This window comes from Podarcis gaigeae, assembly GCF_964106915.1.
Source record: "Podarcis gaigeae genome assembly, chromosome: 2".
NCBI classification, from domain to species: Eukaryota; Metazoa; Chordata; class Lepidosauria; order Squamata; family Lacertidae; genus Podarcis; species Podarcis gaigeae.
In genome coordinates this window covers 86794735-86818584 of record NC_139679.1, presented here as the reverse complement: position 1 = coordinate 86818584, position 23850 = coordinate 86794735, and the positions used below count along the sequence as shown (strand labels likewise).

Here is a 23850-nt window from a genome sequence, read left to right as displayed (position 1 = left end):
TTATGCCTTACTGAGTAATCAGCCCAAGCAAACCACTGGACCAGTCTCATGTTGCTATCCCCAGTTATAGTGAGAACCAGTGTTATAAACTGAGATATAAAAGCTAGGAGCTAAATGGCACCTTAAACCTAGGTTATGGGCACAACAACGGAATGTCTATGCACGCTTTTTTGTAACAAGAATACAAAGCTGAAAATGAATGAACTGCAGCTAAAATATTATGTTCATTTCTCACACGGTCTAGTCTTTCCCTTGCCCGTCCCCCTATGACATGCTATCTGAACTGAGCAAAGGACAGCCTTCCATGGCACAAAGGTCTAGACGGTCTGCCTTCCATGAAGACAGAAAGAGAAAAATACTTTTGCATAGTTCACGTTCTTGGCTGTCCAGAGTGAAAGCCAGAGTCAACCGCACTGCAGAGGATGCGATTGGCTCCACCTTTGTGCCACTTCAGCTGCTTCAAGGGAAATTAATGTCTATTTTCACTCTACAAATACCAATGGAGGGGGAAGTGCACCCCAAGGTGCCTACAACTTACAATTCCCCCTCAGCATTATAGGATATGAATACTCTCAAAATCACATACACAAGCACAGTAGAAAGAGCCTTCCCACAGCAGCAAACAGGTTTAAAAATAACCTGGATAATCCATAGCATCTTACATCACGGCAATAAATAAACTGAGAGATATTAGCTCAGCTATTGTGTTACTCAAATGGGGTTGTTTTTGTTTTGTTTTTTGAAAACTCATGTTCTCTGAAGTATGTAATCAAATATCCTACCCCCCAGAACTTTTGCTCTGGACTCCATTGGTGCAAGCTGTCAAGAAACCCCAAACTCACCTCGCCCTCTGGTAATAGGGATGACATCTTTTGCAGAAGGAGAACTACAGTAGATCTTGCCATCTTCAATGCGACTTTCAGACTCTGTAAAATCTTCAAATGAGCAGTTCACGCCAGCAGAGAGATCAGGGACATTCCGGGCCTGCAGAACCAGCTGAGACAACAGGAAGGAGAATGTCACACACAGAAAACAAGCGAACACCTGCTCCATGGTTCCTTAAGACAAAAGATCTAAGAACAAAGACCACATGGTGCACCTTCTCCCAAGCCCAGACTGTTCCAGACGGACTCAACATCCTAAAGAAATGTACTGGTATTAAGCAAGGCCAACCAAAGTGAAGCTAAGCCACCTACCGGGACTTCTGACATGGTGACCGATATGTTCTTGGGCTGGATGGTGAGCTGGACGCACTGGCGTAGATCTGAAGCAAAGCGCTGAGGTTCATCAGCTCTTTCACATCGGTCCTTCCGTGAGCAGCTGTGGGGAAGCAGAAGGCAGCATCCATTACACTGTTGTGGTTTTAGGTTATGAGCAGTAACATGTGTGTTACTTCAACACCCCAAATTCTCTCTTTGCTCCTTTGCTACCTATTTTTTGCAAACGTTTCTGGGTGCCACACAACAGCCACAGCAGTCTCTTCTAACGACCAAATTAGATTGGTTACTCCTATTTTCTTAAGATCCTCTCAAGATTTCCAGCCACAGAGATTATGACTAGTTTTCTCCTTCTGCCTCCAGAATCTCCCCTGATTAAACCTATCCTGTACAGCTGCTGTTACAGTTTTTAATTTGGTTATGTTATTTATTTATAACATTCCTTTTGACTTGCTTTTAATTTCCACATTTTAATATTCCTGACATATTGTATCATATATCTATATATGCATCACAACCCATTTTATTTTATGGTCGTTGCTTTTATTTTGTTCGGGTCTATGATTATATTAAAGAAATGAGACAAAGGCGCAACCTATTCTATTGGCCACAACAGAACAGAATGCTTCTTTCAAGCTGAACTTCAGCTGGGGTGGGTAGGAGGATCTGGTGGACGCCAGGAAAGGCTTCTGCAGGCTCATTCACAGGCACTATGTTGGTGATCCCTGCTGTAAGCATCTCTCTCATGCAATTTAGCTTCTTATTTCTATATCGTATTCTGGTGCTTGAAGCAGGTTCTAACACTACAAAGAAACATCTTGTTTAGTTGCAGGACAGTATAATAGCGGTTCACTATTGTACTTCAATGTCTCAAAACATATCTGAATAATAAAAACTGGGCATCTGAAGGTTATTTTACACATTACTTTTTCCACTATGAAAATTAATCTTGGTGGTGGGGTGAAAAAGTATAACATATCAATGGCATCAGAAAAAGTTCTCTCTGCTGTCAGAAAGCTATTATCTAGTTATGAGATCTGCATATTACTGCAATTAAATTGTTGGGAAAGCGGCAGCTTTGCTCTTCTGGCCTCAGGTAATTGAAAGGCTTTGGTTCCCTTTTCTTCATAAACCAAGTCTTTTTAAAAACCACATTATCCTTTAACTTTTATCACTATTTATATTCTTTCCCCTGCCCCCCCTCCAATGACTTGAAATACTGATTTCTCTGGTCCAAACTGAATTAGTTAAAATGGACATTGTTTTTATTTGGACAGTACTGTTATGAGATATCTGTTTCATCTGCATATAGCAGCTGAATTCTATGCTGGTTATTAAGGCCTTTAGCTAACACAATAAACTAAACTAAAAACCTATTCAGAACACTTAACGGCCTGATAACAATAATAAGGATTTGTATGTTGCAAGTGTTCAGAGCACTTCGCATACGTTTTCCAGCGGTAACCCTTACAATAAACCTGTAGGATAAGCCAGCATTGGTATCTCCCATACTGTAGATAGGGGGGGGGGCAGAAAAACTGAGGCTGTGACTGGATTGCCTAAGGCCACCTAGGGGTGAGATTCAAACCAGGGACTTCCGAATTTATAGCTCAGGCTCTCAACCATTACGGTATGCCAGAGATGCAAGCAGGTATCCATGCATTGGTATGTTCAAATCTGCTTATCACAGGGCTCTCCCACTAACAGGCTACACCACCCTGGCTCCATGCCCTTCTAATCCCTTGCATTAATTTATTCTAGATGAAGTTCTGCTTCACTTTCCTTTCTGCCCTATGGGAAGCCATCCCGCATCCCACTTGCCTTACTACAAGGGTGGGGTAGGGGGGGAGAGGCACCCCCCTGCCCCCAGAGCACTGTTCTATCCAGGTAACGCTGCCTCCATTTAATGAGTTTAAACGAGTTTCCTTCATTTCTCCTCCCTGCATCTGCGATAACATTATTTCATTACGGAAAAGCATTTTAATTAAGCGGAGGGCAATACAGAAGAGCAGATACACATGCGCCTTTCAAGGTCCCGGTAATCTTGGTGATTTATCTCCTGAGCAAGTGCCAGCATGACATCGCGCTGTGGAGTTCCTGAACCACTTCTGCATCCCACCCATCTCCCCAAGGTGCTTCAGGGAAAGAGATGTTTCTGAGTTTAATTAAAATGCTCCACATGGCTAAACAGTCAGGGCTTTGCGGCTTCCGAGGAGGTTTTTCCCTCTAGCCCAGAGGAAACGTCTCCTCCCCCACGCCTTTTCCTTGATGTTTCATTCCTTCTATTCCAAGTTGCAACTCTGCTCCCAAGTGGGGAGGCCCATTTGCTAGGTTTAAGGGCCTTTGGGTCGCAGGCCAAATTAGATCAGTAGCAGGGAGCTAAATGGCAAGTGCAAGCCATTTTCAGAAGAGGACCAAATATTAGGAAAGGGAGAGAATGAGAGAGAGGGTTTAGTATATAGATGTTGGTCTGCAAGGGACATACTGCATGTTAATATTTAGAGATGCAGAGCCCCCATATTCTCTTTCTCAAGCTAACTAAAACAGGATTACTCCTTACTATTCATTCCTAAGGTATTACCAGCTCGCCAGATGGTCCTGGGTTGCAGTTCTGAAGAAAGACAGCCTCTCCAGATCTCCGCAGATCAGGGCAGTTGTCAAAGGGAATAATCTCTAGAGTCCTTGACTTCTCTCCTCATCTGACAAACAGGGAGCAGTGTGGCATCTGCAGCTAGGTGCTGTCAGCCTTCATAGCTAGAAACATTCCAGTGCCAGAAACCTTGGCATTTCATGCCAAGAAGTAGGTATGTGTTTAACGGAGATTTGAATAAGTTTCCCTCTGAACTACAGGCAAGACAAGAATAAGATGTTTTCAAATCCAAGGGCTGATGGACTTGAATGGTCGCCTTCTGTTTCATGACATTCAATGGACTCAGAGCAGGTTTTTTACTAAAACACACACAACGCTCTTAAGATGATGCTGTCTCTCACAAAAAGGCTGGACAATGATATACATGAGCAGTTCTCTTTTGAACGCATGGCTTTTGTCCATCTATGCTTTGAGTGGGAAAGATTCCTGCTGCTTTTCAGGACAGGAAGCTGCATTTTTAGATCTCAAACCACCCTACATGCCTGATATTCAGAATGCATACATGTGCGCGCGCGCGCGCGCACACACACACACACACACACACGTATGTTTGTGTGTACTATACAACTGGTAGCTTGGAGCAGGCTGCTGTCAATCAGCTCTGCAGCATGTAAGATGGGCTGTAGAGGCAATGCTGGACAGATAAGGCCCACTTGCCCCTGCCTGGTGCAGACTGCCAAAGACTAGCCAATTAACTTCTTGGTCTCCTGCAGTGTCCAGTTCCACATTAAGGTTTGTGGCAGCTCAGCAGGGTAAGAAAGGCACTCTACTGGAAGCTGCAATGGACACTGCTATTAGACACTGGTACAGTCAGTGTGAAATCTCCTGAGCTGGAATTTTTGCCGCTCCCCTCCCTTCAAGTCATGAGATTCCAGGTTGAGACCTCTACAAGACTAGTCACCCAAGCAAAGCAGCTAATTCGCCAATAGTGCATCTGTGGCAAAGATACTCAAAGCTGCAGGAGAGAGGAGTGGGGGCAGACTTCAGAAGATAAGTGAATGAGAGAAAACTGCAGGCCGGGAATAATGGTTTTTGCAGAATTATATGTTGAGCCCAGAAATGGAAAGTCACAGAAGAGCTTCAGATCCAAAATTTATCTATTTTCATTATATCTTGCAAAAGTTATTACTAATCTCTTCACAAGGTTTCTAGTCCTCAGGCTTAAACCAAACCATGAGCCACTTCAGACACACTTTCCCCTTGCATATTTAAAGCATGTCATGACTGTTTATTATACAGGTTGGGAAGTCAGTAGAGATAGCAGCTTCTTCAACCCGTGGCATTCATAAAAGTATTTTAAAAAATACAATGATCACACCATACCTCACACAATGATATACATGGATTTTCCTATAAAGAGATAATCTCCTTGTAGGAAATATGTCATGCCTTATCACAGAATCATAATTATAGCACTTCTTATGAGCGCTAAAAGCACTTCACATACATTATCACAGTAATCATGAGAACAATCCTGTGAGGTAGATGAGTATAATTTTCCACATACTGCAGACAGGGTGTGGGTGTGTCAGGTCAACCAAGGGTAAGAGACAGTGGCTTCCCCCCCCAAAAAAAACACATCTTGGTGAATTCCTGATTAAGGCAAAATCTGCCTTTTGGAATTCCGCAAGAAGATCATGGCAGTCCTGGCCACCAGCTTAGATAAAATAGGATTAGACAAATTCATGGAGGAGAGAGCTATCCATGGCTACTAGCCATGATGGCTATGCTCTGCCTTCACAGCTGGAGACAGCAATACTTCTGAATACCACTTGCTGGAAGCTCCAGGAGGGGAGAGTGCTCTCGAATCCTGCTTGCAGGTTTCCCACAGCCATCTAGTTGGTCACTGTGAGAACAGGTTGCTGGACTAGATGGGCCATTGGCCTAATCCAGCAGGCTCTTCTTATGTTCTTATTACCTCTAGTGGAACAGGCCAGACCAAAAGCCAATTTAGTCCAGTGTTCTTCTTCCTACAGTGGTTAATCAGGAGCCTCCAGGAAACCCGCACACAGAGCTTCAAGAAAACTGCCCTCTCCTGCTGCTGCTCTCCAACAGCTGGTATTCAGTGGCATATACTGCTTTGGAACATGGATAGCCACCATGACAAATATACTCCGTACAAGCTCACCTCTTGCCAGTTCATATTGCCACCTTTGTCTACTCCTACCCTGTGCCATCTGCCATGTTGTTTGCTATGTCTGAATTATCCCCTCCCTCTCCCTCATCCCCAATTCTCATTTATCTCTCCCCAATCTCTCCCAATTCCTAGCCTGTCCATTTCATGCAGACTGTAAGTGTCCTGGACAGGAACTATGTCACTTTTGTCTTCTGTCAAATGCACATAATTCATATTAAAGGATGTTAAAACAGCAGTTGTAACTTAGCTACCAGCTCCTGCTAATGCAGCTTCACAAGCATTCAAGGAGTAAGAAAGAAGGCTTCCTGCAATTGTCAGTCTTGTAGGGATATGAAGAGGGCATTGAGTACTTACATGTTGTGCAGGACACACCAGCCACAGTGAGGGTCCCTAGAGCCCAGACATAGCGCACAGGTTGTATATTGCTCACAACTCTCCACTGGCACACGGGTCACCTGAGGGATAAGGACAGGCAGTTAAATTATTTTTCCTATCAGGAAATTCCAGGCTACTCAAGCCTTTATCATCTGCATGAACCTTTGTCCCTTCTCTATGATTCCCATCACACACACAGCTTGGCTGAAAACCTTCAGGATGATAGGAATTATAGTCCAACAATATCTGGAGGGCACTATGTTGGCTGCCTCTGCTGTTGGTGAGTATGGCATAGTCACAACTTTTTAATTGGCACAAAGCATACAATGATACAAAACTGGCAGAAATCCAGAATAGTTAAGATATCTGTAGAACGGCATATTCAGAGGTTGCCGTCTTGAAGGAGCTCATACTGAAATTACTAAAGGTGTAGGACCACGATTGGGCAAAAAAGGAAGCTCCAAATGTTACAAAGAGCTAAATTACAGGTACAATGGAAGGTGGGAAGGGCAACAAAAGATTTGGGAAACCTCACAAGGACCCTGCTGTTTCTGTGCATGTGGTGGAGGAAGGGGAGGAAGAAACAGAAGAGCAGGAGCCATGCTTTGATCATGGATTAAAATAATTTCCCCAGATCCCATGCCTTGCTATCACCACATTAAAAACCCAAACACCATCAGTAGCCATGAAAGGGTCAACAAAATATAGGTCAAAGCCCAAGGCTCTTTCTAAGCCCAGTGTTAACTGAGGCGTCCTGCTATTTCTTTGAGGCTGGTGATCAGAGCAGGGGGAAAGGGGGGGATGCAGAGGCCTGCTCTTAAGCTTTCAAGTCCCTCTCCATTCCCCAGAGGCATCCCTGTGCCTAGGAAATTAAGCACGGGGGCTATTAGTCCAGACCCCACTACAGAGCAGCCTCTTTGAACATCTGCTGAGAAGCAAAATCTGCCATGGCAGCTTCGAAGGGGGAGGAAGGAAACAGCGGGAGCCTGGGAACAGGGCTAAAAGGAGGTGCTGCAAATCTGTCTTACGCACAGAAATACTCCAGGCTGTGTATCTACGAAACACAGATGGGAGGTGGGGCCCGGCGTTATGATCCTGTTCCCTTGTATATGCACCCACTCACCCTGAGCGTGTCATGAGAAGAGGGCTTCAAGGTTCCATGGGACAGGACTACAACAATCAGTCTCAGGCCTTTCTCTCAGGATGGTAATATTCAAGATGTGTGTCATTCCTTAGCCATTATACAGCCATTTTGTCCAAAACCAACACAATGGGAGCCAGGTAGCATAAATGTTCCCCACCTTCAAATGGCATATTTGGGAAACTGACCATCTCCAAGTTATGTCCCTCCTTCCCCAACTTGTTCACCTTCGTCCTTCACAAGCATACAAATGCAGCAGACTGGTTGTGGAAGAATGGAACTATTCTTGATTCTACCACCAAGCCCCTGCATTTCAGTGTGGGACGTTCAGGACGCAAAGCCCCTTCCTCTACTTACTAACAAAGCTGCTTTTAAGTTCTGCCTGCAGATGGCTTTTGAACTCGAGTGCAATCTTCCCTTCCCCTAATTTCCCCTTTTGAAGTTGACCCTGTGGCTATGAAAACCTCCAGCTACCCAGTGGAGGCTGAGATCTGCCTTCTCTGCATATAGATTTGTGTGTACAAGAGAGAGGTAGAACTACACCGAAGACCAACACCCCTTTCTTGATCTCTATCTCTATCACAGCACTCTTGCCTGCTACTGATCTCAATAGCCAGCAAAAATATGGAATGGAAGCTGGCTTCTGGGCAATAGGGCACTTGCTGAATTTTAATACTAAATATCAACGTGGTACCTTCTAAGTGTGATTCATGGGAGAATATGAATGGATCAGCGTCTATGTGGGTTTAATTACCCAAGCAGAGAAATGGATCAGAACAAGATGAATCATGATCCAAGAACAAGACCAAAAACAAAAACCCCACACCAAAAACAGAAGTCACCCAGACTGTATTTTCAAAGCTGCAGAAATTGTTCCTCTTCTCAGCTGGAAATGAACTTATCGAACTTATTGTACACAGCAAGTGCAGGGCCACAAGCTGGCATTGTGGTTCACAGTTTTCGTTTACATGGGATCTTAGTGTACATAAGGCATCACTTAAACCTCTGTGCTGCCCTCTAGGAACAGTAGACTGGGCTTCCTTTTATACAGCATCTGTGATGGAATAAGCTGGGCTTCCCCAACTGGGTGCTCTGCTCTCCAGAAGTTGTTGGAGGGCCCTAAAACCTTGACCAAGCTGGCTGGAGCTGATGAGAGCTGTAGTTTAAAACATATGGAGAGCACCAGGCTGGCAAAGCCTAGGATAAAAGAATGGCACTGCACAAAGCACCCATCAGAAAGGGAACTGGTGAGGAACAACCTGTTCATTCCTCCCTCCAAGGTCTAGACAGGCAAGAATGAAGTGCCAGGTGGATTGTTATGCAGGGCTGTTGAGCAGTATTTGACTTGGTGGGTCATATGCCATGCTGGATAGCTCATTCGATTTAGGTACAGCATTCAAAACCTAGTTTCAAACAGTGAAAAGGCATAGCACTCTCTCATTCAGGCATCTCCGTCCCTAGCTACCTACCACCCTCTTGAAGATAATCATCACACAGCCGGTTGAAACCTAGTTTAAGAAAAAAAATATTGGGGGCATCTGCATTGCCCTGTCCTTGTTCCAGACACTGGTCATAACCCATTTTCTTCTTAATCTGACAGCAGGAGTCTGTCTTAAAGGGTTACAAGCTCTTTATTAATTGCTCCTCCAGATTTGATTAAAATCCCCTCATTCTGCAGGCCCTTTGAGCTCTGTTACAACTGCTCATTTAATTACTTTCCACCAACAACCTGATAACAGTAAGCTGTGGATGAGAGTGGTTTTTATTAAGCCAAAGGGAGAGAAAGGGGACCTGCAAACGGCAGAAAGAATGTCCCCACAGCCATTTAAGCAAGCTTCCAAAATCTCCCCTCATTTTATCCAGTGTGGTCTGGACTCTGGCTGCAAAATTAATCGCCACCAGATTGAGGATTAAATAGCCCCATTGTCAAAAGACTTTAACAGAGATGTCCATGTTGAAAAAAACCCTTGAAGCCCACCAGTTACAGAGGGAATGGGAAGCTTGCCCCATCTTTTAATTTCTTCCCACCTTTGTGCTGCCCTTCCAATAAAAATATTCTCCCTACTAAGTCCCCACACTGATCTCCTTCCTCACAGGAAGTACATGCAAACACGGGGGGGGGGGGCACTCTGGTTTCATATCATTTTGCCCTGTCTTCTGGAACATGCATGTCATGATGCATCATTGTACATGCAGGCGTCATCAGGGAAGCAGAAGAGTCCTGGACAGCATAGAATCATAGAATAGAATCATAGAATCATAGAGTTGGAAGAGACCACAAGGGCCATCGAGTCCAACCCCCTGCCAAGCAGGAAACACCATCAGAGCACTCTTGACATATGATTGTCAAGCCTCTGCTTAAAGACCTCCAAAGAAGGAGACTCCACCACACTCCTTGGCAGCAAATTCCACTGTCGAACAGCTCTTACTGTCAGGAAGTTCTTCCTAATGTTTAGGTGGAATCTTCTTTCTTGTAGTTTGGAACCATTGCTCCGTGTCCGCTTCTCTGGAGCAGCAGAAAACAACCTTTCTCCCTCCTCTATGTAACATCCTTTTATATATTTGAACATGGCTATCATATCACCCCTTAACCTCCTCTTCTCCAGGCTAAACATGCCCAGCTCCCTAAGCCATTCCTCATAAGGCATCGTTTCCAGGCCTTTGACCATTTTGGTTGCCCTCCTCTGGACACGTTCCAGTTTGTCAGTGTCCTTCTTGAACTGTGGTGCCCAGAACTGGACACAGTACTCCAGGTGAGGTCTGACCAGAGCAGAATACAGTGGCACTATTACTTCCCTTGATCTAGATCAGGGGTCAGCAACCCGCGGCTCCGGAGCCGCATGTGGCTCTTTTACACCTTTTCTGCGGCTCCGGGGCAGATACTAGTGAGGGGAGGAGGCGCATTGTGTGCCCCGACACTCCCCACTGTGGCGGGCACTGTACTGGCTGTGACGTCGCATGGAGGCAGTGGGGGCGTTAGTCACGCACCGTCCCGACGTCACCTTCCCGCCCGCCCGCTACATTGTAAGGGGCATGTACGCTGGTCACTGTTTTGAAGGGGAGTGAAGAACACACACACACACACACACACACACACACACACACACAAAAAGGTAACTTGTTAATTTAACGTTTATTTCTATGAGGAGTAGTAATTCTGAGGGGTCAAACAAAGTAATAATAAAAAAGTGACAAAAAAGTTATTTTTATAATGACGAGTTTTGCGGCTCCCAGTTTTTTTTTTCTTCGGAAACGGGTCCAAGTGGCTCTTTTTGTCTGAAAGGTTGCAGACCCCTGATCTAGATGCTATACTCCTATTGATGCAGCCCAGAATTGCATTGCAATTGCAATGAGCAATGCAATTGAGCAATGCTCATTACATTGGATTGGCATATTGGGTTCAGAAGAGGCCTGTGTGGTTCTTTCTAATACTCATGCTCCTTTTCCCTTTTCTTCACGTAGCCGGGATTTAGAGACAGCTGGTCTAGACATTGCATTTTTACTAGGAAGTGGGCTCCATGTGATTGCTTAGCCCTGCTGTTGTAACATGTAAAACACATTCCTGGCTGTGGCTAATGTGAAGACGCTCCACACCTTCCCAGCAGTACCAAGAGACCATTTCAAGTGGTCTCTGTACAGTAAGTGTAACATGCCCACAACTCTCAGGCCATAGCTGTTCAGCAGCTGCTCCCAATTGGATGTTGCCACTACAGTGTACTGTACTTCTAGCAAAACATCTGAGAGGGTCCCAGATTCAAAAGGCAGTTGAAAAGACCTTGTCAATGCCAGTCAAGAGGAGACATACTACTCTAGTTGGATGAATAGCCTGATCTATATATAAAAAAGGTCTGTATCTTCCTATGATCTTGAAAGGACAGGTACTTTTTTCCTCCCAGATCACTCCTACAACAACATATATTTAACACTGTAAACAAGCAGAAGAATCTCTAAATATATCCTGTCTAGGAACTCTCCAAACCCTATCTTACCTAAACTTAAACCTGTAGTGTTTAAGCACTAACAGAAGAAGACAAGCAGTCCAATAGTCACTCTCATGCTTACTAAAAGAGGCCAAGGTAGAAAGGGAAAGGGAGGGAAAGATCACCACTAGTCACCCCAAAGATCACTCCTGAATGGTGGGTGAGGCTGCTAAGCACCTCACTTTGCTAATGAAGCAGCCTCAAGCTACACTCTCCAGATCTGGTACGCCTTTCTTCAATTGCTGCATGCAATGGAGACAATTTGCCTTGCGACCACATTAGGATAGCTTGCTGTTTTGACCTAAAGGCAACTGGGGCAAAAAAAAATTTTTTTTTAAATCACATCATCCAGAGATCTCTTTCAGGGCTGGGGGGTACCTGACCAGTTCGGGGGGGGGGGATATTAAATTTCTAGGAATCAGTCTTGCACAGAGCTGAATACAGAAAATTGCTAGTGGTGGCATCAGAAGTTAGGATCCTGGGCAATCAAAGTGTCTGGGTTTTTTCCAGCCCTGCTTGACCATTAGAACAGCTTCCATCAGTAGCAGGTGTGCCACGCCACAGTTCCTTACCAAACAACAAAGCTGTTTTTACAGAGCTATTTAGCAGCCATGCAGGCAAGCCTGAAAGTTTTAGACAGGCACGCATTCCAAAGGGAGCAGGGATTTCAGTAAATGCTGCTAATCATTGATGAAAGGGGAAAGAATTCTATGTTATATTTAAAAAAAAATCTGATTTGACAGTCTCAGAGCTCAAAAGGAAGGAGGTATGTGAAGGTATGTAGAGCAGATTTTCTATTGTAGCTCCTTCTACTATTTCTCTAGTTTAAAGGGCAACCATGTTTGTTATAATATGTTGCCTTTTGCTGTAAAAGAACCTCCAGGTGCCTCTCAGATAAGGCCTTTTGGGGCAGCTTCCTTGGCTCATTTGGGATAAGTAGTCCATTCACTCCTTAATTCTGACTTATCACTGCAGTGTTTCTGCCAGATGCTGTGTGCATCCCTTACCTTTATATATGCCTCCATCGTTGCTGCATCAGGGCAGTTCCCCGTGGAAGTGCCGCAAAAAAGGTACTTGTGATCGGCCAACAACTGCATCGACCAAATTAGGCAAGACACCTCAAACTGCCACATAACATTTTACATAAAAGGCAGGTTGTGTGTTTATGTGAATGCCTTTAGCCTGCATCCTAAAAAAACAACAACTCAAGGAATGACATGCTGTGCTGCCAAGTCATAGACTGTCTTTTTGCCTTTTATTTTTAAATGGCTGAACCTAGTGCTTTTGTTCCAATTTACTCTTGCACATAAAATGCCAGCATTAGAACTGGTGAGCTTAAATTAGGTGGCTGTATGACTAGGAGTGCCTTTGACCTAACTTCCCTAAAGAAAGCTGTTCTAGCAAGTCATTCACATTTTAGTAACATCTAGACAGGACTACTATAGTGTAGAACAGAAAAAGATGCAGAAGCTTCAGCTGACTCAAAATGTTGTTGTCAGATTACTGTCTAGAACTGGCCTGGTAAAAAGGTAAAGGTAAAGGACCCCTGGATGGTTAAGTCTAGTCAAAGGCAACTATGGGGTGCAAAGCTCATCTCGCTTTCAGGCCAAGGAAGCCGGCGTTTGTCCACAGACAACTTTCTGGGTAACGTGGCTAGCATGACTAAAACGCTTCTGGTGCAACAGAACACAGTGATGGAAGTCAGAGCGCACGGAAACACCGTTTACCTTCCCGTCGCAGCAGTACCTATTTATCTACTCAGGCTGGTATGCTTTCGAATTGATAGGTTGGCAGAAGCTGGGACAGAGCAATGGGAGCTCACCCTGTCACGTGGATTTGAACTGCCAACCTTCCGATTAGCAAACCCAAGAGGTTCAGTGGTTTAGACCACAGAGCCACCCTGATAGAGCATACCTATCTGGTCCTGTTTGATCTTCAGTGATACGGTACACTTCCAGGCTCAACCCAAGGTCCTAGTTTTTATCTTTAGGACCCTAAATCCTAAATGGACAAAATGTGGGATAACATGTTTAAAAATAAGTAACAATGCTTCAGGAAACCTAGAACAATGCCTAAATAGGGAGAGGTGGATCTCCTATGTAGCAGCTCTAGATGCTAGTTTGTAAGAGCCACTTATTCCAGTTGTACACAATCAGTCTAGAGCAGGGATGAGGAGTCTGCAGCCTGGATCTTGTTCATTTTTTAATGTCATCCAACCCATGGTCTGATTCACACTGAGTACCCAGGTGGGAACCTATCCAGAGGAGGGGTACCTTTTTTGATCCCCAACATTTCCCCCCTGTCGTCCAATGGCCCCTAACTCCGGCTGGCAGAGTTCTAGTAAAACACAAAGTAAATCATGCATGGCTGAAGTCCTCCCTCTCCTGGTTTAGTGGGCAGTTAGGATCCTCAGACCTAGCGACAGGACAAACTGCAAGAGGAGAATAAAGGTAAAGAAACTGCAGCCCAACAGAATTAAGGTTGGGCTACTCAGCCACAGTGCTCTTAACTCATATAAACACCAGTTTATCTTGCTGGAGGAGTGCAAAGAAACTTCTCCAATACCTGTAGCAGAGACAATCTGTCAAATGACAGAGCTTTTGCAAAACAGACCTAATGAGTCTGCTTTAGAAGAGATGTTGCATGTACCCATGATTCATCTGCTTCCTAATAGTAAGTTTGTTTCCCCTCAGGACAGACTCAAATAGATATTATACATTCTATGAAAAGAAACCTGAGAGCAAAATGGGGGGGAGGGGGGACTCTTAGAGCCAAACCAGCCATGGTAGCAGCAGACCTGTTCATTTACACCCTGGTCTCCCTCAGTCGTGTATAAAGCAAGGGCCCACTGTTTCATGAAAACAAGGTGGATGGGTCAGAGCTTCCAGGCACTTCCACTGTTTGTGGCTTACCTACCTAAGGTCTGTCTACCTATGGCCTCCACCACTGGGTGCTTTCTCATTCCCCTGATTTCAATGAGTGAGATCAACTGGGTAAAAGGTGCTTGTGGGAAACTTTACACAAGCCTGGAGTGGTAGGCTTGGAGAGGCTTTAGTTTCCCTCACCCATGTATTACTAACTCTAAGGATGAGATCTCACTTTATATGTGACTGGTCTGCTACTGTCCTGCCAAGTTTGAACATTACATTCATGAGATAATTATATTGACTAAGAAAACACAGAAAAATAATAATTTTGGCATCGGACACTCAGTATATATTATTAGTTATTCTGGAAAAGAGTAACTAATAATATGCGCAGCAGCCCAAGAAGGATTAAGCAGCTTAAACTGATAATACAAATGTTTTCGTGACTAATGCACACCATACCAATTTTGGCAAGGTTTAATGAGGAAAGCTGAGTTTGGGTCTTTAGTTGTTGGTGGGGGGAATGGCAAAGTACAGCACTTGCACTGTGCTGCCATAGAAACAGCAGAGAAGTTTCTTGCGGAGTTAAAATGAGTGGACCAAGAGCCCCTTTTTCATGACCAGCCACAGCCCTTGCTTGTGGTGACCACCTGTACCATATGCAATCATGTGATGGCTGGCAGCGCACACTGAGCTTTAACACACTTGCACATTTGGCTGATTCTGTCCATTTGCAGGGCGTGCTGAAACTCAACGCACACAGAGTTTTGCCTAAGCTGTCACCCATCAGATGATGGAATCTGCTTGTTCATTAAAAAGGAGCCCTCAGGAGAGCTGTCGCTCTGGTGTTGAATCAAGTAAAGGTGTAGCCCATCACTCAAACAAGCACTTTTATTGCAATGAGCTCCATGATCACTCCATGAGCTCGACATCTAATCAGAACTGTACTAATAAAGGGAGTGATGTATTCGAAGAAAGTATTTTTATTTGGTTGCTTTGAGAATCTGACAGTCCTGCCTCACACTGTGCTGGAGAAATATCACACAGATGTACTATGCAGAGAGAAAGGGCTATGCCTCATTACTGCTAAGCTTAAAATCACGTAAAAGGGCCAGCTGTGGACAAACTCAAGTTCTTACCTGTTTCTCAGTCATAGCATAGAGGTACTGGAGATCAGGGCTGAGCACCAAGTCCCGCAGGATGGAGCTGCCATCATGGGCTATGACATTCTCATACTGCAATGCTGAACGTCCAATGGGATTGGCAGGGTCCACAAGGATCTGAAAGAAAAGGCGGCAGCGTTAGCGTTTGCTGTTATGATGCCTAGTATCATCAAGATGGGAGACATTTTTTGGGTGGCAAAGGAATAATGTGCCAATACACACCATAGCTAGCTGGTGGGGGAACAGAAAGAAAGAAAAACCTATGAGGAGCTTTAGGTATACAGTATATGATAGTCAGCCCTTACCCTGTCAACCACCACCATGTTCCTTAAAATTTCATTACTTCCAACTAGGCAAAAGTCATGCACTGATGTTTGATAAATCAGCCCAATGGAAATCCCAAGAACCCCATCCCAACAGCATGTTTTGGCTGCCACAGGTAGAAGCAGAAAAGGAAATGCTGAGTCAGGATCAGGGGTCAGCAACTTATTTCAGCTGTGGGCCGATCCACCGTTCCTCAGACCATTAGGTGGGCCGGACTATATTTTGAAGGGGAAAAAATGAACGAATTCCTATGCCCCACAAATAACCCAGAGATGCATTTTAAATAAAAGCACACACTCTACTCCTGTAAAAACACCAGGCAGGCGCCACAAAAAACCCAGAGATGCATTTTAAATAAAAGGACACATTCTACTCATGTAAAAACATGCTGATTCCCAGAACGTCCGTGGGCTGGATTGAGAAGGCAATTGGGCCGCATCTGGCCCCCAGGGCCTTAGGTTGCCTACCCCTGGTCAGGATGATTCTCCAAAACAGAAACCCATCTTTCATGCATTTTTCTAAATATTTTATTTAAGGGGAAATAATGAACCATCAACCTAATCTTGCCAGCCAACAAGAGCCCCTCCCAATCCCTTTGCTGCTTTAGAACCCTTATCCAAGTTGCCTTTATTTTATTTTTTTGCCTCCATTCATTTATCAAACTACTCCTTGAGAAAGAGTTAGGACAAGAAATAGCTCCACCTGGTTTCCATTTAAAATAAAACTACATTATGCACTTCAGTGCACATTAATGCTCTTCAATTAAATCTAATGAACTTTAAATGAAGCAGGGGACTTCTGGATAATGTGTTAATAGCTCCAAAGAAAGTGCAAATGGCTGGTAAGGGGTGTGCAGAGAAATAGTGGTAGCCGCACAGGCATTGCAGAGGAGATGAAACACAAAGCTCTGTTTTAACTGGGGTGAGCCTTCCATTACATATCTAGACTGGGAGAGCACTGGGAGGAGGAAGAGTTTAATCTACTGGGAACTTCATCCCACCTAATGTGCAACTACAGAAATATTGCCAAATATCTGTATGAACACAATCATCACAACCTAGCTTCTTTGTCATATGGTCATTGTATGCAATGTTTTGCTCGTCTTAACATTAACTCTCTCCACGCACTTGCAGGACAGCTATTACAACCCCATTTGTCACACACCTGGATTATTTAAGCTTTGTTTTGATCAGCATTTCTCCCCTGCTGAACTTTCCCAGCAACCTAGCAATTGTGCCGTTCTTAAAATGTTCTCTGGTGTGGAAAAAAGGTGGAGCATCAAAAAGCTTATAGCCTAGCACACTTTCCCTAAGTACCAACGGCATAGTGCATTTAATGTAACATTAGTGGAGAGTTAACACATATAATCACCTTTGTTTTATGATCAAGGACCCATGTTCCACCTCCCCATAGCCTGTATTTCATAACAGAAGAGAAGGTAAACCAGCACCTTTGTTCTAGGCAAGGGATATAGTAAATGCTCTAATCCCATTCCACTCACAGTCAATAAAGCTTATCCTAAAGACCTTGCTTTCACTATAGAAGCCATAACCACATTAAAAAGGCACCCCAGGGTCACAGCCAACCCACGACAGGGAGGAAACACAATAGTTTCTGGGTGATGCATGTCGTAAGTACTTTCCTACACAGAGAGAGGTGTATAGGAAAGCAGAAACTATTTCACCCTATCAGCTTCCTGGATAACCAAATGTGGGCACATAAAATTCGCACCAAATCCCACCATTGTCTCTTGCGCCTGGTACTGAAGCCGCTTCTCCATTCTTTCTGTCAGGCAAGTTCAACATTTGGCAGTAAGAGTGGGAATTCTTCATTCTGCACCCATCACCCTCAATCTCACTCCAAAAGATGGACCCAGCACATTACATTACAGAAAACAAACCTGTCTGTAAAGCTGAAGTGGAACCAGGAAAATAGCAGTTCTATTTCCCCAGACATAGAAAGCAACACTTTCCACACAGAACCCATCAAATGTCCAACAGACAACAATAGTTCAATTTTAGGCCCTGACCAAGCACCACCTCCTGACTTTACCATCCATGTAGTTCCCATTCTTGGAGAATTTCTCATGGTGTCCCCATAGGGGAATAATCTACTGATTTGGAAGCGAAAGCACAGAGGGCCTCGGTCAGAGAGCCTTCCATTCATTCCCACTGGATTTCAGTAGTAGTAGGTAAATTGTGGAGAAAAGTCTAAGTGACAGATTCAAAGCCACATAAAAACAAAAACAAAATTGTGCCTGGCTATGCTATTACTTAGTGGGAAATGAGTAATTCATTTTGTTCCCTCTAGTTCCACTGGCAATGTTTAATAACTGGGACATCCTTCATCTTCACAACCCGCCCCCAACCAAAGCGCTTCCCCACCCTAGTCCCCAAATAAAGCCCCACAGCACGCATTGCAGCTTCATTTCCCTCGTTGCAATAAATAGACTCCATCCGTCCATTTGCATACTTTTCAATCAGGCAAAGGAAGTGGGGCTTAGGAGGCAGGATCCTGGCGTGTGGCTGATTAGCATGGAAATGTATGCGGCTCACAAACAAACTGGGGCCCGTTTAATTAGAGCGGCGCCTTTGATTCACCGCCAACATCCAGCACACACCAGCCCCGGATTATTTTTAGTCAGTTTTACAAAACAAATGTATTTGATTAAGAGAGACACCCCTGAGCTAAGGAAGGCTGACAGACAGAGGCAGAGACGTGGGGAGGTTGCCCCCCTACAGGGAACAGGGCCTGGGCCTGTGGTGAAGGTGTCCAGGAATGCAGGTGCAATTGTGAGGAGCCCTCACACGCGGCCTGACAGCTGCATAGCAAAAATGGAGGGAAGCACTGGAATGCGTCTCTGCAGCTGCCAATTCCTGCTGGAAGTCCTGCAATGGTCCCTCCAATTACTGTGCTAATACGTATCCCAGTCCATAGATGGGCCTGACCCTCAGGTTGACTAAAATCACTATTTCACTCACAGGCCCGTCTCTAGGAGTTCCTTTTTGCCAACAGCTCCCTCCTCATCCTTCCTAGGGGCCTGTCCCTTCCTCAGTGCACCATCCTTGCGAGAGGAGGCAGGCATACCTGCTCTTTTTCACTGCATGTATACCACACAAACATACAGCAGGGAGCCGCTATTGACCTGTCTCCCTGCTGCATGTTTCCCACCATGCAGACACAGTGAAAAGAAGCTGTGCCACAGAGCACAGGACATAAGCAAGCAGATATGTGCTACATTTTAAACACATGCTTCTATTGTAATATGTAGGAGTCTTTGAGTTAGCCTGAAATCCAAGGCCCTGAAAGGGGAGCTTCCATTGATTCCGCAAGCTCTTTCTCCTGCATATCAAATATAGGTCATTACAAGAGTCTGTAACCCCCTGCTGGTCAATTATTTCTATTTGAATGCTAAAAGCTTTGTCAATAGGCCACTACCTGAAGTTACTAGAATATCTGCATTAGCAATCAACCTCGCTTTGTACATGCAACTGAGATTTATCTTTTTTCTTTTTTTTAAGCCTCTCCAGTTCCGAAGACTCTGTGCCAGGAACATTACATTAAAACGTATATGAACGGAGAATATATAAAACAGATACAACTAATATAAACACCCACACAAAACATCCAAAACCAGCCCAAATGAAAAGCCTTATGAATACTTCCGAAAGATTCTTGTCCGTATTTACATACATACCACTTTTCTATTAAAACATCCAAAGCAGCTTACAAGTGTAACACAAAGTTGCCCTAGTCCAAAAAGAAGGTGTTCAGCCATTGAGCCTTGTGGCTGAGTGAAGATTTGAACCCAGTTCTCCCTGGTCCAAGTTTGACTTTCTGTCCACTATAGCTCACTTCTGTCTCTCATTCTGAAAAGGGTAGCTATCCTGTGCCCTGCAGAGATACCTGGACTACTACAACTCCCACCATCGCTCACCACTGGCCCTGCTGGCTAGAGTTGATGGCAGCCGAAGTCCACAATTGAAGGCCCACATTATCCACATCTGTTATAAAGAGAGTCCATTATATCTGATAAGGAACTCATTACAACTCTAAACATTGCATACTTCTATAAAAACCCACTGGTTTGCTAAAAATACATTATTATGCCTATTTCATACTTGTTATTATCTGGGACTATAATTGGTGGCTTTTTCAGCTACAGGCACTACCTGTGAGAAGCCAGATATAGGCTCTTCTTTTCTTCAACATGGCAACAATTTCACCTAAGATGCACTGTCATGTCGAATGCACCCTTCCGGTCATTTTATGGGCTGTATTCACAGCACAATCGATCAATACACTCTTACCCTAGTTTTGAAATCGATCTGTGGGTGTGTTAAGTCATTCCAGCAGTAACATTTAACTACTGGGGTAATTCTACAATTATATTAATCCGCCATGTAGTGCTAGGTAAGTGGATGAGATCTCCAATAGCAAAACATAAAAAGCCTGTACAACGGTGTCATTGAAGCAGCTATCAGAGCCAGGGTGGCACAGAAGATAGCATGTTGTGTTTGGAGCTGGGCTCAAATCCCTGATCAGCCGTGAAGCTGACTGGGTGACCTTAGGTCAACCACAGTCTCTCTCAGCTTAACCTTCCTCAGAAGACTGTTCTGAGCGTATAGGGAGGGAACTCCATCTGAGTCACACTGATCCCCAAGCAGAATACAAATATGATGGATGTGAGCTGACTTGCGGTGAGCTCGGTACTTAGTAGGAACTAGTTCGGTTTTAATGACATTCACTGAATTAGTTCAAAAATCTCTGAACTGCATCTGAAATCAGTTCCCATAATTGCCTGTGTGAAGTGTACATTAATTAAGTTCATATTGGGATAGAACTTGAACGATTTCTAGTTCAGTCTAGATTTTTTATTTATTAAAAACCCTCTTTACAGACTCTTTGGGCCTTAAAGCTGAAAGAGAATAATTGGGAGGCGTGTGTTATAAACAATTCACATTTCACTATGTGTGTCTTTTCTTAGTTTCTTGGTTTTTGTGTTTTACACTTCAGCTCAGAAGCTTGTAACATTCTAAATGCTGAATAAACTTACCAAGGATTATTTGGATGAATCTGAACTGAACTAGTCTATTTTGCAAAGGGACAAATATCAAGTGCAATTAGGGAAGGGGAGGGGTGGGGGGTTTGGGGGGGGTTGACAAGTTGAACTATAACTAGTTACTTTTTAAAACAAACTTTCCAAGCTCTGGGTGTGTGGGACATCTCAGAAACAGACACTTGTTTTTCAAGCTTAGCTACCTCTTCTGTAGGGACGCAGGTGGCGCTGTGGGTTAAACCACAGAGCCTAGGACTTGGCGATCAGAAGGTTGGCAGTTTGAATCCCCGTGACGGGGTGAGCTCCCGTTGCTCGGTCCCTGCTCCTGCTAACCTGGCAGTTCGAAAGCACGTCAAAGTGCAAGAAGATAAATAGGTACTGCTCCAGCGGGAAGATAAGCAGCGTTTCCATGCGCTGCTCTGGTTCGCCAGAAGCGGCTTAGTAATGCTGGCCACATGACCCGGAAGCTGTACGCCGGTTCCCTTGGCCAATAAAGCGAGATGAGCGCTGCAACCCCAGAGTCAGTCATGACTGGACTAATGGACAGGGGTCCCTTTACCTTTACCTCTTCTGTAAGAGGAGGAAATTCCCGTAAAGTCCATAGGAAACTTCGGCCCCAAATCTAAACACACTTACTGAACACAATGGAACTTACTTCTAAGTAAATATGTCTAAGAGTGGCCTGTAAGAGATGGGTTATGTTACTCCACAGGTGTCTAACCTGCAGCAGAGGTAGCAAAGGCAATAGTGACTTACTATACCTGAACAGGAGAAGGATCTGACTATGGAAGTCAAAAACTAGACTTCTGCTCCAGTGCTGTGCTGATGCCTGTTCTCTAGCTAAGCAGAATAGAGAGCCACCGTTTGGGACAAGTGGGAGCAATCCTATGCAACCAGAGGGCATTCTGGTAGTTATCCTTGAAATTCATATGCAGTGTAGGCAAACTCTGCACATTAGAGTGGCATTAGTCCAGATTTGGACTTGAGTTTGGCCACCATGGTAATATTCTGATTTATTCAGATTTATTCTCATTAGAACAAAGGCAACATCTGCAGGGGTGGGTTTTACTGCAGAGCCCTGGGGTGTGTATAGAGACCCATGTTGATGACAGAAATACCCTTTAAGAGTAATTACTTTCATGGGAAGTTTGTAATTGCCCAGGTAAGAAAGTTGGAAAAACAAACAGGGCCAGATAGAAAGGTTGTTGCTCAGCAGCAGAGTATCTGCTTTGCATGCAAAAGGTCCCAGGCTCAATCCCCAGCATCTTCAGGTAGGCCTGGAAGAGATCCCATTCTGAAACCCTGGAGAGCTGCTGCCAGTCTATGTACACAGTGCTAAGCTACAGGGACCAATAGTTTGACTCAGCATAAAGCAGCTTCCTGTGTTCCTGTGGTTTCATAGGGCCATAGAACTGTCAATGCATACTATCAGGTGCATGTTTATCATCATGCAATAGTGGCAACAACCAAGCAGCAAACATGATGCTTTTGCAACATGGTCATCAAGATCTCATTACTGTACACAGTTGCTCTGACTGGTTGTGCAGCAATGATTCTTACTTGCTGTAGGGGAAAAGTGAATGGCGGTTTGCAAGTCTGCACCTCTATACTTCCAAAAAGAAGAAAAGAAAAGAAAGCTAGATATGGTGGGGACCGATGTCTTGCACAGGAAAAACAGAAGACTTCTGGCACAGTAAGTGCACCAACAAATATGCCCTGTGCAAGCTGCTCTAGCTCAAGGAATCAGATTACAAAAACCCATGGACAAGATGCTTCTTGTTCTTTGTTTTCGTTTAAGTGTTAAGGACAGCTGTAGATGCTTTTGCCACACTTCGTATTTGCTATCCCTCCAGGCATTCGTAGAGGAGTGGGCACACCTGCCACAATGTGTTAACAGTTTTGGTCTCTTTCCTATTGTCCCAGAGGGAATTCTGGTTTTATCTCTTAGAACTTCATTTGCAGTGTAGGCAAAAACACTTTCAGTAGAAAACTAAGGAAACAGGCCTTTTAAGCAGAGGAAGGAACAGGGAACTACAATGCATTTGAGAAGGATATGTATATACCAAATTCAGTACCAGAAGCACGGGATGAGATGTAGTAAATGACTTACAGCTCACACCTCTCCAGGACTGTTCTACCTTCACCTGCTTGAAGCAGGGTAGGACTCTAACACAGCTGGAATTTGACAGTTTCTTGATCCTTATTTAAAAGCAACTATTAAGCACAGTGGCACTGTGAAGGAATCCTATCCATCTAGGTTCTTCCACACCCCATCTCCCACCAGGTGTGGGAAGGTACAGAGGCATGAGATGTGAAGAAGGGTATCTGTAAATCAGAGCAACACTCCTAAGAAACATCCTCCTTCCTGCCCTCCATTCCACACTTCCACCCAGGGGAATAAACATTTACCAAAAAAAGCCCCTTATTAACCTTTCTCCTTATCCTGATGCTGATAATTACTCAAATACTAATAATTACTCTAGCTAATTTCTCATTGAGAATTCTGCTCATATTCACTCCATCTCATGTAAGTCAGTCACAGCACTAGGCTGGATTATTCAGGGAAGAATCTTAAAATGTAACATGGTTAGAGAATATACAACAATATAAAAACAGGAGATAAGATGATAATGTGTTCCTGGCTTACACATCCTGGCCACTGATGAGCATCCTCAGTGATTTATTAACCATAGGTGTAGCCCAAACTTGAGCAGTAGCTTTGCAGAAGAACACAGGAAGAAAATTCAAACCTGATATTTATAAAAGGGAAAAACTCTTTAAAACCATGTTACACAACTCAGTAGCATGGAGTTTTCATTTATACACCTAGAACACAGGTGCAAAAAGATCATTCTGATGCCATGTGTAAATAGCTACTTAATTCTTTCCTCACTTAGCATTCAAATTATTATTATTCCATGCAAACATTTTTCTGGT

General features: G+C 44.1%; 1 protein-coding gene across 6 annotated transcripts in view; it reads right to left on the bottom strand.

The window, feature by feature from the left end:
- Positions 1-23850, bottom strand: part of PLXNA1 (plexin A1) — a 302883-nt gene that overhangs the window by 130425 nt on the left and 148608 nt on the right. For all 6 annotated transcript variants that reach the window (XM_083721536.1, XM_083721535.1, XM_083721533.1 and 3 more), the window contains exons 4-7: positions 15507-15647; positions 6359-6459; positions 1197-1320; positions 843-996 (exon numbers count right to left, since the gene is read on the bottom strand). In XM_083721536.1, the coding sequence (XP_083577662.1) occupies positions 843-996; positions 1197-1320; positions 6359-6459; positions 15507-15647 (520 nt within the window). The remainder of the gene's footprint in view (positions 1-842; positions 997-1196; positions 1321-6358; positions 6460-15506; positions 15648-23850) is intronic.